This window comes from Exophiala xenobiotica, assembly GCF_000835505.1.
Source record: "Exophiala xenobiotica strain CBS 118157 unplaced genomic scaffold supercont1.3, whole genome shotgun sequence".
NCBI classification, from domain to species: domain Eukaryota; kingdom Fungi; phylum Ascomycota; class Eurotiomycetes; order Chaetothyriales; family Herpotrichiellaceae; genus Exophiala; species Exophiala xenobiotica.
The window spans coordinates 1,755,466-1,768,032 of record NW_013562492.1 but is presented as its reverse complement, the minus strand read 5'-3'; the positions used below and the strand labels follow the sequence as shown (position 1 = coordinate 1,768,032).

Below are 12,567 nucleotides of genomic sequence, written 5' to 3'. Positions count from 1 at the left end.
TAACTTGAGTCGCTCAAAGAACCTTTGAGACTGGGTCCGAGATTCTCGAGTGGACAGAACACCTTCCTCGCTGCAGGCTATACAAATTGCCCATGGCGTTGTCATGATAGCCCGAGAATGCCACCACCTCCGAACCTACCGCGGCCGCCTACTAGACTTCCTCCTGCACCACGACATCCTCTACAGTCCGCCCAGAATGTCGCCAACCGCCCAACGGGCAGTCCCCGGTACAGGCCTCTGGTCTACGCCCTCGGCATCGCCGGTATAGCAGGCTCAGGAGCATTGATCGGGGCCATTCTTAAGATGAACGAGCAGGATCAGACGCAGAAGGTAGGATCAAAACCAATGGCTTACCTCCGCCAAAATTCCTCGGTGCCGGTGAACTAATACATCCTCATTGGACACAGCCCCAGATACGGTCACAGCAGCCTCGAGAGGTCGACTACAAACAGGCTATCCAGACTCTAGAGACGAAACGGGGCCATCTCATCACTCAGAAGATCCAACTCGAACGCAAAATTCAGGACCTTCGCCAGAGTCAGAAACTCCAAGCAGAGGAAGAGCAGAGCAAGAAGGAATTGGACTTGAAAAGATGAGGCATAATCCGCTAGGGATTTTCAATGAACTATACATGCATGAACATGTCCTCCGAGCAAGCCTTTCCGGAGGCGGAGACCCAGCTGCAATGGACCTTCATACCAGTCGGCAAAGGGAAGAGCAAGACACGATGGTGGCAAGTTGCAACCCGCAATTTGCAAAGAAATCTCACACCTCGCCGTGAATAAGAAGATCTAGGAGGGCACAGCAAGGCAAAGATCCTGTTCAAGCGGACAGACAGCACTCGAGAAACCTTTACGGGTGTGGCAGCACGCCATCGTGAAGAGGCGCATATGTAGCCGCTCGTTGACACATCGTTGTGTCTCTGCGGGGTTAATTGGTGGGAAGCTCTTGCGCATGAAATCATGAAGGGACCACTGTTGCGTTCGAAAAAGCTGACAGTCGTCGGCTGCCCTTTCAGAAGATTCGCATCGCAACCATCAGCAGCCATGGGAGGTACGCAGAAGAGAGGACCAAAAGATGTCGAACACCATTCGGCACTAAACCTTCCGCTGTCTTTTCATCGAGACGGAGGGAGCGACACTGCGAACTGCTCGATTCCACGTATTGCAACGAGGAAATCACAGCGTGAATGGCCATGGAACATAATATCTTCCGACGCCGTCACTACAATATCGAAGTCAAGGCAAAATCATTGCGCTGCTATAATCGGCTTGTTATCCCATGTCAATATTTGATCCAATTGACTCGCGGACAAGACGCATATCTCTACATACAAAGACACAACCGAAAAGACACCAACACACATTAGACTTCGTTCCAATGCCTCAGCGTACTTGTATAGCCGGCTGAACCACATGAAGCCCCTTCCCGCAGATTGCCATTTCCTCATAACGTCCTTTGCATTTCCAATACACTAGGTAGTCACTCTCAACGCAACGCCATTCCACGAGCCTTCGAAGATGCTGATACAAGATTCTTTGTGCCACGATAAAGAGACCAACGGCAAGGAAGAACAGAAAGGGGAAGAGACACACAGAGAGGAGTCGCTGAACTGTTGAATTGAATGGCCAAACTCCACTCCCAAGGAGTTTATCCCCAATGTGTCATGCAATCGCAACCCTCATCTGGCGTCTGGCGCCCCTTCTCCAGCACTCTGCATCGGTAAATTAAGTCCTCGTCATTTAGAATCGTGCGCCCACCCTTCGCCATGGCTGAATACCCGAACATGCTTGCCCTTGCCTTCAAGGGAACGCGTTGAACAATTGTGGTACCGGGTTCTTTAATCCGCTTGGACGTGGTCAGCTGGCCTCCGGGGCTTGTTGTTCGCGCCGCTGACGCCTGAATTTTCTTCCGAGTGTCGCTCTTCTACGTCAAATTCCCCATCCGGTTCTTTGCTCGTTCCAGTATTAGCATTGACGGATTCGTGGTCTGGTCGCTGCTGTTGGACCTCCGGTTTCTACTTCGCTTTGCTGGAGGGGCCAAAATCAGCCTCCACAGCCTTCTGCGCCGACCTCTGCTTCTCAACCTTGAATTCGGCCACGATCGCAATATGGTCGCTCGGAAAGTGGAAGTTGGGAAACCCAGGGACACGCTTCAGGTATTCAGGGTCGATAGCGCCCAGGAGGCCAACAACTCTGAGCGTATTACTCGAGTACCAGATGTAATCCAAGACGTCGACAAAGTTTGGAGTGTAGTTTGTGAAAGGCATCTCATCGTCAATGGCCGCATAGGAGGACTTCAGGGTGAATTGATGGGACATTCCGGCGCGAGAGAGGGTACCATAGTCTCTGCCGAGGAAATCGACATGCTCCGCAATCAATCCCTTCTTCGTGAACAGGTCATAGACAGCAGAGCCGGCCCCGGAGTTGAAGTCTCCACAGATTATCATGGGTATTTGTGGACCGGATTGGTATGATAATGATGGTCCTGGTTCAGGGAGTGGTTCATCCTCGGAGTCCGAAAATCTGAATGCTTGCTTGTTCGTTGCGGGTGGTATTTTGGCATACCTGTCTGCCAGTTTGGAAAGCTCCTCCATCAGCACAGCTGCTTGAATGAGCTTCACGTCTTTGTAGGCGGGATCCCAGTAGATGTGAGCGTTGACGACAATGACTCGTGATCCAGTGACACGGTTTTCCAGGAATACCACGGTCGCAATATCGTCCCGCTGCCAGACTCTGTTCAACATATCGGCAGAAGCTTTCGCGCCTGGTCGCTCCACCGCCTTTCGCCCGAGAACGAGATGTTGACTATCCAGCAGGACGTACTTCTTGTCCTTCCAGAATGTACCGCAGCCGTCAACGAACTTGGCGTTGTCCCCCAAGGTCTCCGCACGACTTTTCTGAGCGTAGTAGCCCTTGTACCCTGATCTTGAAAGTTCGGCTCGGAAGAATTCGTCATAACTGGTGCGATCCAACTCTTGCAGACATACTATATCGGCGTTCGTCTCGCGGATCTCTTCCAGAATCAACGTCTTGCGGTATCCCCAAGTCAAGACGCGCTCTGGGACGTAACCATACTGCGATTGCGTAGCATAGCGAGCGCACAGAATGTTGTAGTTCAATGCTTTTATCGTGTCAGCGTCATCTGAAACTTCTTCCAACTGGTGCCATTCTCTTTCTCGCGGAGGTGGAGGTTCTGCTTTCTTGTCAACATTTCTGCAAGTATGGATATCGCGAAAGGAGGGGCAAACCTGGCATGCTCTCTCGCAAATACTCGATTAGCTTCTTCGTACCGCCTTCGGTGATCTTGTCGCGCTGCCCTGGTTCCAGTGGGTTACCATACACACCAAGCACTTCCAGATTGAATAGAAAGCCGAGCTCATAACAGAGAGTCTGAATATGGTTGCTAAACAGTAGTAGTTTCTTCAGATTCGTCAGCATCCCTATTTCCTCCGGTAATTCGGTGAGTTGGTTGAAGGAGACGTCCAGATGCTCCAAGTTCTTCAGCTGGCCGATTTGTGGCGGGAGGGTCTCTAATTGGTTATATACAAGATCCAGTCGTTTCAAGAAATGGTAGGCAGGATTGAAAAGCACAGGAGATAGTGCACAGAGGCCTTGGCCGCCCAGATCGAGCTCGTCCCACGTCTGCTTGCTCGCAGTGGTCCCGCTCGAGGTGGTGATACTGCGTGTATTGTCTGTCTGAAGTTCCTCCGCTGCGGCCCCTAAAGGCACGAAGTTCACACCCTTGGATTGGTGCGCAACCGAACGCGCCCGGGAGTTAGGCCCGTTGAGCTCCTTGCTTTCTTCCCAAACTTCCTTTTGTTCTCGCCAATGGGGATTATCTGGGTCCTCCATATCATCATGAGGCAGTCCATTGCCGTTGCCGTTTTGCAGATGCTCGTGTGCGTATGTTTGAAGATGAGGTGTTGACGATTGGTAGCCACCGGAGGAGATATTATGCTGATGCCCTAAATGTCCCCCATGATGATGTTGCGCATGATGCTGATTCACGTTGTGATGGGTGTGATATGGCGGCTGATATTTTGGAATGTGTATATTTTGATGCCGTTGATGACTCTGTGCCCCGTTCATCAACCCATGCTGAGCTTGATAGCCATTTTGAGAGAACATGTTGAAATTATGGGCAAGACCAGGGTTCACAGGTGATCGCGACGGGGAGGGAGTGTCGTTGCTGAACGGTCGTCGTCCGGACGGCGAGGAGGCTCGATTCTGATTACGATGAGTGGTATGCTGGCTAGGATAAAACTGCCCGGCTCCAGGCTGATGGAACCGGAACCCACCATCTGCCATCTAACGTGGCAGCCTCGTTCGAGTCGTCTGTGATGAAGATTGTACGAGAGGGTCGCAGGGGAAGAGGATCGGAGGGGTCGGTAGGACTTTGTGGGTGTTTGAGGAGCGGGCGGAGGGTAGAGCAAGTCTTCGTGTCTTCCACATGAGACCCCTTGAAGAGCTCAATGTTGAATGGGGAGTGCTCTGAAGCTCTAGCTAGGTTGATCAGGCACCTTAGCGCTGTGTTGGGATGGTGGACGAGTTCTGAATTCGGGGTGACGGAGATGGAAGCTTGAAAACGGTTTGGCAAGCGGGAAAGGGGGGCAGTGACAGATCTGTCAAGGCACGTCGATTAGTTGGTGCGTGGCTGAATATTGATTTGATATACACAGAGATATCGATGGAGATGTAGTGAATGAGAGTGCGCGAGCGATTTGAAGAATGAGTTTGCTATGCGCAGTAGAAGGTCAGGGCGCAGACACTGCAAGTGGTGGGATGCAGTCACATCCGCAGCCTCACCAGCCGGTTTCTTGGCACGGCCGCATCCAGTCACCAGCCTCATCGTTTACAGCTCGACAATACCACTCTGTCATCTCTGCCATGTCAAGATTATCAAACCACTCAAGAACCGACGAAACCTGCCAGGGATTTTCTCTCTCTTACTTTTGGGCTTATGAGTTTATCCTATGGCGATCCAGAGAGCCGTGAGACTCAATCAGCTACAGGCTACATGCAACCTCCACAATGAGTTGGTACGCATTCGCGCTTCCGATGGCCACAGATCGGTCAATCTTCAAGCGCGCTGGTCTTGATCAATACCGAAGATTCCAATATTGTTAGGCAGTCGAGTTGCGGACATTGCCGTTGTTTGACTGATGTTCGACAACGGCTCTTGTTTGGCAACTCGTCCAACCTTCGAGTATCTGTCACCAAAGAGCCCAAGTTTCCTGCGACGTCCACTTCAGGGGCCAGAGAGCCCACCTCGGTCGCGGCAGAATACCAAGCACTGACATCGAGTGCCAAACTGTGCCGTAAGGACGATTGTGCTGGGCGCAACCACCTGGAATTTCGGGGACGGTCTCGCATTTTCAGCTCTGCTTCTTCTCGCCGGCATCGTGCACCACAATCCCCCGTTGCTAGTTGACTGATATCGTACAGGCATTGTTGGCTCTGCCGCGTCCATCTGGGTTGATACCAGGTCACGTGCGATTAATCCTGACCGGGGTGTCTGAGGATAGATACCTTCCTATTCTGCCGAATGGATAGCCACGTTGTCGGTGAGTGTTGCTCGGCATTGGAGCGTCCTTGGTGGAGAGACATTTTTTGTATATGTGGAAGCCGGGGTTCACGAGTAGCGACTTTTCATCGATCGATATTTCTTGAGAAAATATAAAGCCTCTATTTCCTTCTTGACGAACTCGGCTCGCTTGATACCCTGACGTATCTGCTCCTCGTCTGTCAAGCTCGCCTTCGACATAAATGCCTTATGCAGCCGTGATCGAAAATAGTCATAGCCTAAAGGATAATGTCTGCCCATCTCCAGGAGCTCTATTGACAGGTCAATATTCGCCGGTGAAGAATCAACACGTCTGTGTCTTACCTTTGTAGATATTGATGACTTGTCTTCGCAGTTCGGTGTTCATCTTGATTCGCCTAAGCTTGCGTACTCTCGAATATGAAGCTCTATCGCCATAACCTCCGAGCAATGATATATTACAGAAGCAATGGCCTGTCGAACCCATGACGTTGGTGATCGAGACTGCCAAGACCTCGGCAATGTCATTGGCAGTCACCACGTCGCGGCTCTCACCTTTCGACTTCCATCTCTCCTCCTTTCATGCGGCTATCTCGAGATTTCTCAATATCCAGGATGGCGGCTTAGAACCCGAGCGACCATGCAATTAACCTGTCGTTAATCCAGAAGAGGCACTGATCAGGCTAATAATGAAGCTCTTTGTTGACTCTATTGACAAACTCTCCACCGTGGTTCAGCACGGCGAGATTATGTTCGAAGATTGCAAGCACCCGACTCCAATGATTAGTCGATACCCAACTGATGTGAGGCGTTATCAAAAGGTTTGGAGCCTTCCACAAAGGATGATCTTTGGGCAGTGGCTCAGGATCAGTCACATCTACTGCAGCTCCCCGAATCATGCCTTTCTCCAATGCTTCGACCAAGTCGTCGGTGTTCACGTGTCCGCCTCGAGCGACATTACTCACGAACGTCTTCTTCTTCGCAAGAACCTCGAATTGCTGTCTGGAAATCATGTTTCGGTTGGAAGCTGTCAAGGGAAGGCAGATGACCAGGATGTCGAGATCCTGGTCTAGAAAGTTGTTAAGATCCTCCTTTGTCGTGCCGTGAAACCACCTCGACGGTAGTAACCCGTCTGGATCTCCAGTCCCTGGCACGCAATAACTGTCGTCCTTCCGAGATTCAGGTGTCAGCCTTTCACGAGCTGTGTACGCTATGACATCCATCCCGAGGGCTCTCGCAAGGTTGGCACACTGCCGTCCTATGGCCCCGTACCCCAAGATACCCCTGCCACCGGTCAGATAGATCACTTCACCTGAAATGACTTACATTCGAAGTCCCCAAGAATCCTGGAAACTGCTTTGGAAGAGGGGTTCCCAGTATCCTTGTTGCATGTAGCTGCTGTATTTCCGGAATTGATGTTGATGAGACAACCAACTTCCTATGACCCATTCGGCAATTTGGGGTCTACCACACCGACATCAGCCTTTACACCCTCAATTTGCCCGGGAGACACATACGGATGAGCACCGTTTGAGGTACAGAACAAGATATTAGGATCTTGGTAATGTCGGTTTTTGGCCCAATGATCCGCTCCGGCAGAGTTCAGTTGTACAAACCGAAGCTTTGGGAGAAACGCATCCTTGGGTATTTCAAACCCCCATACAATCGTGGCCGTATCCCAGATTTCCTGCGGTATATCGTCGACACTGAGTGGCGCTTTCACGCTTCTCCAATGTATCTTTACCCCAGGATAGTGCTTTTGGAGACTGCTGATGACTTCTTCTTTGGGTTCGTCAGGCACCAGGATGAGAATCGTGTCCTTACTTGGACATCTCGCCCTCTGTGTCGACTCCATCCTGCGTCAACACCTCCACAGGGATCTTTAGGCAATGTCCAGTTCACGAGCGAAGCCGTCTGTGCTCCTTCTACGAATACTTGGTCTCCTTGAGATTCTGCAACTGCTATTCTTGTTTGAGAAATGAGGATATTCCGACGGGAGATCTGCGAGAGCCAAGATACTACTTGCTAGGTATCATTGTCGGACATCCCCGCGCTAGCTCTGATGGGTATTCCATCTTGTTCACTGTTCAGAGTTGTCTCGCTCAGTATCAGATCCTTTTTCTTTTTCCTTAATACTATGATAGAGGCTGGGTTGAAAGAAGTATATCTTACAACCTCGACCATCATTCCCGCCTGCGTGGCATGCGATTGCTCCAAGATGCGCGCGAATCAAATTTTGACTGCGCCAGTTCTGCAACCAAGTTCTTCACCTGATCCTACGAGAAACCCGGCGGCTTAACTCATTTACACGTACCCACGGCGAACGCGGGATACGTTGATTGCAATTGGGAACGCAGCTGAGGATGCTGAAATCGTGTCCGGTTACCTTATATGGCACGGAACTAGTCGAGCCGTAGGGAAAGTGATTTCAAAGCCTGGAACAGAGAGCTGCGCCGTATCAGCCTGCTTGTTGTAACACTGGGAATAGCCTCGGCCATTCAAACAGGTGCACGGAATATAAGTCGTACTATCAGTCAATGTTAGGCTACCCAGCGGATTTTTGTCTACCGATCCTTCGTGGTGGATAATACAACGCCTTGATAAGAGCAGGCGAGCTCCACCGCATCAGGACGAGAAACGACAAGTTCTCGTGGGAAGCGAGAGGCAACGTCGGCATTTATCACCCCCTGCGCGTTGGTCCATTCGCCACTGGCAGCTCCGAATAATGTCAGGAGCAATTGAGAGCCGGGGCATTGCGTGCGATAGGTGAGTCATGCAAGACAAGGCATGCCTCAAAGCAATGGCGATACAAGAACTTCCTGCAATCTGAAAGGAGCAGGGTCATGGATCAATCAGAAGGCTTTGCAGACCTCCAGCAATAGTCGGGTGGTGCTATCGCGCAAGTTTCATTACGTTTCCAGGTAGGCGACAGCACCTGATATTCGTGACATCTCCAATGCATTGCGAAATCGAAGTTGGTTACATTATGCATGAGATAGGATCGGCCGGAAGCCGGTTAGGGTTCACTGTCCACACTAGCTTAGGCTTTGCTGGCAGAGCTAGGCTTGATTAAGGGCTCTTCAGGCTATCCGGCGAGTGGCTCTATACTCCGTTCTTCTTGTTAGAGGGGTGGAGGGGCTTCACGGGGGCTGATGGGGCGTTTGCTTGGTCAAAGCTTGACGAGGCTTGTGGTAACATCGGGGTTCAATTGGATGCCTGCCCAGCTATCTCTGTCCCCATCTACATCATCCCAGGGTTCAATTGGATGCCTGCCCAGCTATCTCTGTCCCCATCTACATCATCCCAGGGTTCAAGTGGTCACGGAGCTACCAAAGCTGTTTAAACCGAGCTCGGAACCCTCCATCACCAAAGCATGGTTACATCGATCGCCAGCAATGTCACATACTTGACAAACATCAGGCGCCCGAGGAATACTTACTTCGGTGGCCCTTCGCAGGTAATGTCGCTTAAAGAGTTGTATCCCCTCCTGCGTTCTAGTTCGAGAAATCCTGCTTCCACGTCGCTTCATACTGCATCTACTGCTCCGCCAGTGTCGACCATTCACCGGACACTCACATTTGTTATTGACGGATAAGGTGCGCAAGCATGTCTTTGGCAGATGCAGTCAACGGCCCGAAACCGAGCAACCCGGAGCGTCCGGAGACTTTCATCAGTCCTATGAACAGAAAGCTCTACGACAGTAATGTCACTTTCGAAGAGTATCTGCACTATGCCAAGCGCACAAGAGCTGACGAAGAGGCCGAGCAGCACATACCTCAAGCAGGTCTTTTGCAACAGGTTTTCAGGAGGTCGTCAACAGCTCCCGAGCCACCTGGGCCAACTCATCACAATGGTGCGAGTCCCGAGAATGGTGGTGTAGAAGAGAAGGCTGGGAAGGATGTTGCGGCGGCGCCAGATACAGACCAGGAGGGGACCCATCCCCGCCGCAGGAGCATTCTATCCCGACATTCTATCATCACAGACGATGAGTGGCGAAATGCTGCTCGCGCAATGCGGACTGCCAGCTGGGGTGCCGGTTTCTATCTGATCACGACGGATATTCTGGGACCTTATGGTGTCGGTTTCGCCCTGGGCACGCTAGGTTGGGGTCCTGGCATTGCGCTTTACACCGTGTTTGCTTTCATGGCCGGCTATTCTGGATACCTTCTCTGGCAAGTCTACCTTGGTCTTGATTCATACGAATTTCCGCTCCGCAACTATGGAGACCTTGCCTACCGTACAATGGGCAACGTCGCGCGATATGTCGTCAATATCCTTCAGTCGATCCAGCTGCTCCTCATCTGCGGTCAAGTCATCATCCAGAACGGACAGGGGATCTCGCAGACTTCCAGATTCCGACTTTGCTATGCCGTTTGCATCATTCTTTTCGTGATCGCAGGCTTTTTCATGGGACAAGTTCGCACTTTGCGAAACTTTGGTATATTCTCCATGATCGCTGTGGGCCTGAATCTCATGGTCATCTTTATATCAATGGGCGTTATGGCGCATTCGCCTCCCAACTATAGCATCAGCGTTCTCGGTTCTGCAGGTTCAGCCGTCGACCCCGACTCGATCACCCCAGATGCTCAGGGAAATTATCCCCCGATCATACACTACGGTGGCATGCCTCCATCCTCTTCTTTTGTCGGCGCCCTGAATGGATTGCTTTCGGGAGTGTTTGCGTATGGTGGAGCGCAAATCTTTGTAGAGATCATTTCCGAAATGCGTCGTCCGTGGGACTTTATCAAGGCCATGTGGCTGGCTCAGTTCTTCATTTACTCCGTCTACCTGATATATGGTTGCTATGTCTACCATTACCAAGGACAATATTCTTTCACCATCTCGTACATGGGACTGAGTGTCTATGGCTTTCAAGCCGCGTGCGACATGATGGTGGTTCTCTCGGGATTGATTGCAGCTGGCCTGTATGGAAACATTGGTATCAAGGTGCTCTACAACCAGGTGTTGCAAGAAATCTTCAACGCTCCACCACTGACCTCGAAGGCTGGAAAATACCTCTTTGGCTCCATTGTCCCCATCTATTGGAGCTTGGCCTTTGTCGTGGCCGCTGCAATTCCCGATTACTTCGGCTTCGTCTCGGTCATCGCTGCCTTTTGCATCATTCAATTCAGCTACTCCTTCCCTCCGATCCTCCACCTCGCGTATACAATGCAGAAGAACGCCATGCGAGGGGAGGATGGATTCGATGAGACCACTGGAGAGACCCGACGAAGCGATCATGGTATCAAACGGTTGATCAGGGGCTTCTTCGCCGATAAGTGGTATATCAATGTGTGGCACGTGATTCACGCTGGCGGTGCTTTGGCGACGGCAGGACTTGGTGCTTATGCGGCCATTGATGGCATGATCGAGGCTTTCAAGATTCCCCAGGTCAACGCTTTTACCTGCACGAGCCCCTTGAACCTGAACGCTTGAGCAGCATGGTTGCTTGCGGGGATCAAAAAGGGTTTGCCCTTGCGACCCCTTGTCGATAGCACGCATTATGTGGATGCTGGGTGCCAACTTGGATCTGGAACGCTACAATCACTCACCCCTGAGAGGAGCATTGTCTGTCCTTGGGCAAGTTTGCAATCTCCTAGAGAACACAGACGATATGGAGGAGCTTAGCCTTTAACAGGCACTGTTTGACTCATGCGAGGCCTGAATGATAACAAAAGTCCTTGACACTACTCTAGAGTCTAGTCAAAGCTTACAAGAGTGGCAATGGGGGTATTCCTTGCTTAATCCACGAATTCCCCTGTCACACCTTCCACCATATGCGTTGCCGCTCGATAACAATTCATAGGCCTCGAACGTACTCAAAGCGATTGTCCTTCCAGCTCTTTCTCGGTCCAGTCCCAAAGCCTCCTCGCCAGCTCCTTGTCCTTTCCCACGGCGCCTGCCTTGCCACTAATCCCAATTGGCTCGTAATATTCCCCACTCACCACGTCCTTTGCGGTGGCCGCCCATAGCTGATTCTTCGCGCCTTCTTCCACGCTGACGCCAACAATTGGAAGCAAAACCCTTCGAAGTATACTAACGACCAAGCCGCTACCAGGTCTTGAGAACAAATCTGTCTTGACATTGCCTGGATGGAGTGACACCGCAGTGATCTGGGGGTATCGCTTCGCTATTTCTTGGGGATACAGGAGATTTGCCAGCTTGCTCTGGCCGTATTTGGTCGTTGCACCCACGTTCGCGGCTTTGGATTTCAGGCTCTCGAAAATGATGCCGTTCGATGTACCGTACTTATGGCCGAGTGAGCTCACGAAGACCACGCGCGGCTCCACGCCGATGGGGCTTTTGGCGGTTTCGAGCATCTGTGGCAGGAGGAGTTTGAACAGCAATGCGTGTCCAACATGGTTGACTCCCATGTGTATCTCGTATCCCTCCTTAGTGACAGCGGCAGGACCACCAAGGATGCCGGCATCTGCAGGTCGTCAGAGATGTGCGCGATGTGAGACAGAAGAGATCCATGCTTTGATGGTGCACAGCCTTTTCCAGAGGATACTTACTGCACATCAAGATGTCAAGACGAGAGGCTGACGCTTGAAATGTTTTGACCGCTTGTTTGACAGAGTCGAAGGAAGCTAGGTCCATCTTGAGGAAACGCACCGACGCGCCTGGGGACGCGGCTTTGATCTCCTCAACGGCAGCATTCCCAGTCTCGCCATTGCGGCCACCGATCCACAGCTGTGATGGATTGTGTTTCGAGAGTTCGAGTGCACTTTGCTTTCCGATCCCAATATTTCCGCCTGTAATCAAGATGACTTTACCCTGAAGAGAAGGAATGTCCTTGGCTGGATCGAAAGGAATTCCGCCCATCTTGGATGCCAGCTTTCACATTTGAGCGAAGTCTGAGCATCAGCGGGAGGAAAGGAGTGGTATTTGGGCAAGATGAGAGCCAGCTCAGACTGGCGACTGGCGACTGAGGCTACTGACCTACCAGCAAGAAAGGGGATCTAGGCGAGTCGTTAGAGAATGGACCTGAACTCGACCAATCAGCCCACTGCGCAGGCGAGC

The 12,567-nt window shown here is 51.5% G+C and overlaps 7 protein-coding genes across 7 annotated transcripts; 3 read left to right on the top strand and 4 right to left on the bottom strand.

Moving 5' to 3' along the window:
- Nucleotides 1–117: 117 nt before the first annotated feature.
- PV05_04858 (uncharacterized protein) lies at nucleotides 118–596 on the top strand (the record flags this gene model as incomplete). The annotated part of the gene is made up of 2 exons (XM_013461309.1): nucleotides 118–330; nucleotides 408–596. 2 exons carry the CDS (start codon nucleotides 118–120, stop codon nucleotides 594–596), a joined length of 402 nt encoding a protein of 133 aa, XP_013316763.1.
- Nucleotides 597–962: 366 nt separating this feature from the next.
- PV05_04857 (uncharacterized protein) lies at nucleotides 963–1,295 on the top strand (the record flags this gene model as incomplete). Its single annotated transcript, XM_013461308.1, has 1 exon — nucleotides 963–1,295. The coding sequence occupies one exon, from the start codon at nucleotides 963–965 to the stop codon at nucleotides 1,293–1,295; it is 333 nt and encodes a 110-aa protein (XP_013316762.1).
- PV05_04856 (uncharacterized protein) lies at nucleotides 1,243–4,755 on the bottom strand. Its single transcript, XM_013461307.1, has 2 exons — nucleotides 3,251–4,755; nucleotides 1,243–3,195 (listed from the first exon to the last, which is right to left on the bottom strand). The coding sequence occupies exons 1-2, from the start codon at nucleotides 4,308–4,310 to the stop codon at nucleotides 2,018–2,020; spliced, it is 2,238 nt and encodes a 745-aa protein (XP_013316761.1). The 5' UTR covers nucleotides 4,311–4,755; the 3' UTR covers nucleotides 1,243–2,017.
- A 406-nt stretch (nucleotides 4,756–5,161) lies between these two features.
- PV05_04855 (uncharacterized protein) lies at nucleotides 5,162–5,932 on the bottom strand (the record flags this gene model as incomplete). The annotated part of the gene is made up of 2 exons (XM_013461306.1): nucleotides 5,162–5,837; nucleotides 5,890–5,932. The coding sequence occupies 2 exons, from the start codon at nucleotides 5,930–5,932 to the stop codon at nucleotides 5,635–5,637; spliced, it is 246 nt and encodes an 81-aa protein (XP_013316760.1). The 3' UTR covers nucleotides 5,162–5,634.
- Nucleotides 5,933–6,227: 295 nt separating this feature from the next.
- PV05_04854 (uncharacterized protein) lies at nucleotides 6,228–7,511 on the bottom strand (the record flags this gene model as incomplete). Its single annotated transcript, XM_013461305.1, has 3 exons — nucleotides 7,062–7,511; nucleotides 6,871–7,008; nucleotides 6,228–6,828 (listed from the first exon to the last, which is right to left on the bottom strand). The coding sequence occupies exons 1-3, from the start codon at nucleotides 7,397–7,399 to the stop codon at nucleotides 6,228–6,230; spliced, it is 1,077 nt and encodes a 358-aa protein (XP_013316759.1). The 5' UTR covers nucleotides 7,400–7,511.
- A 1,485-nt stretch (nucleotides 7,512–8,996) lies between these two features.
- PV05_04853 (uncharacterized protein) lies at nucleotides 8,997–11,483 on the top strand. The gene has a single exon (XM_013461304.1). It carries the CDS (start codon nucleotides 9,151–9,153, stop codon nucleotides 10,978–10,980), a length of 1,830 nt encoding a protein of 609 aa, XP_013316758.1. The 5' UTR covers nucleotides 8,997–9,150; the 3' UTR covers nucleotides 10,981–11,483.
- On the bottom strand, nucleotides 11,364–12,369 carry PV05_04852 (uncharacterized protein; the record flags this gene model as incomplete). The annotated part of the gene is made up of 2 exons (XM_013461303.1): nucleotides 11,364–11,974; nucleotides 12,060–12,369. The coding sequence occupies 2 exons, from the start codon at nucleotides 12,367–12,369 to the stop codon at nucleotides 11,364–11,366; spliced, it is 921 nt and encodes a 306-aa protein (XP_013316757.1).
- Between the last annotated feature and the right edge of the window lie 198 nt (nucleotides 12,370–12,567).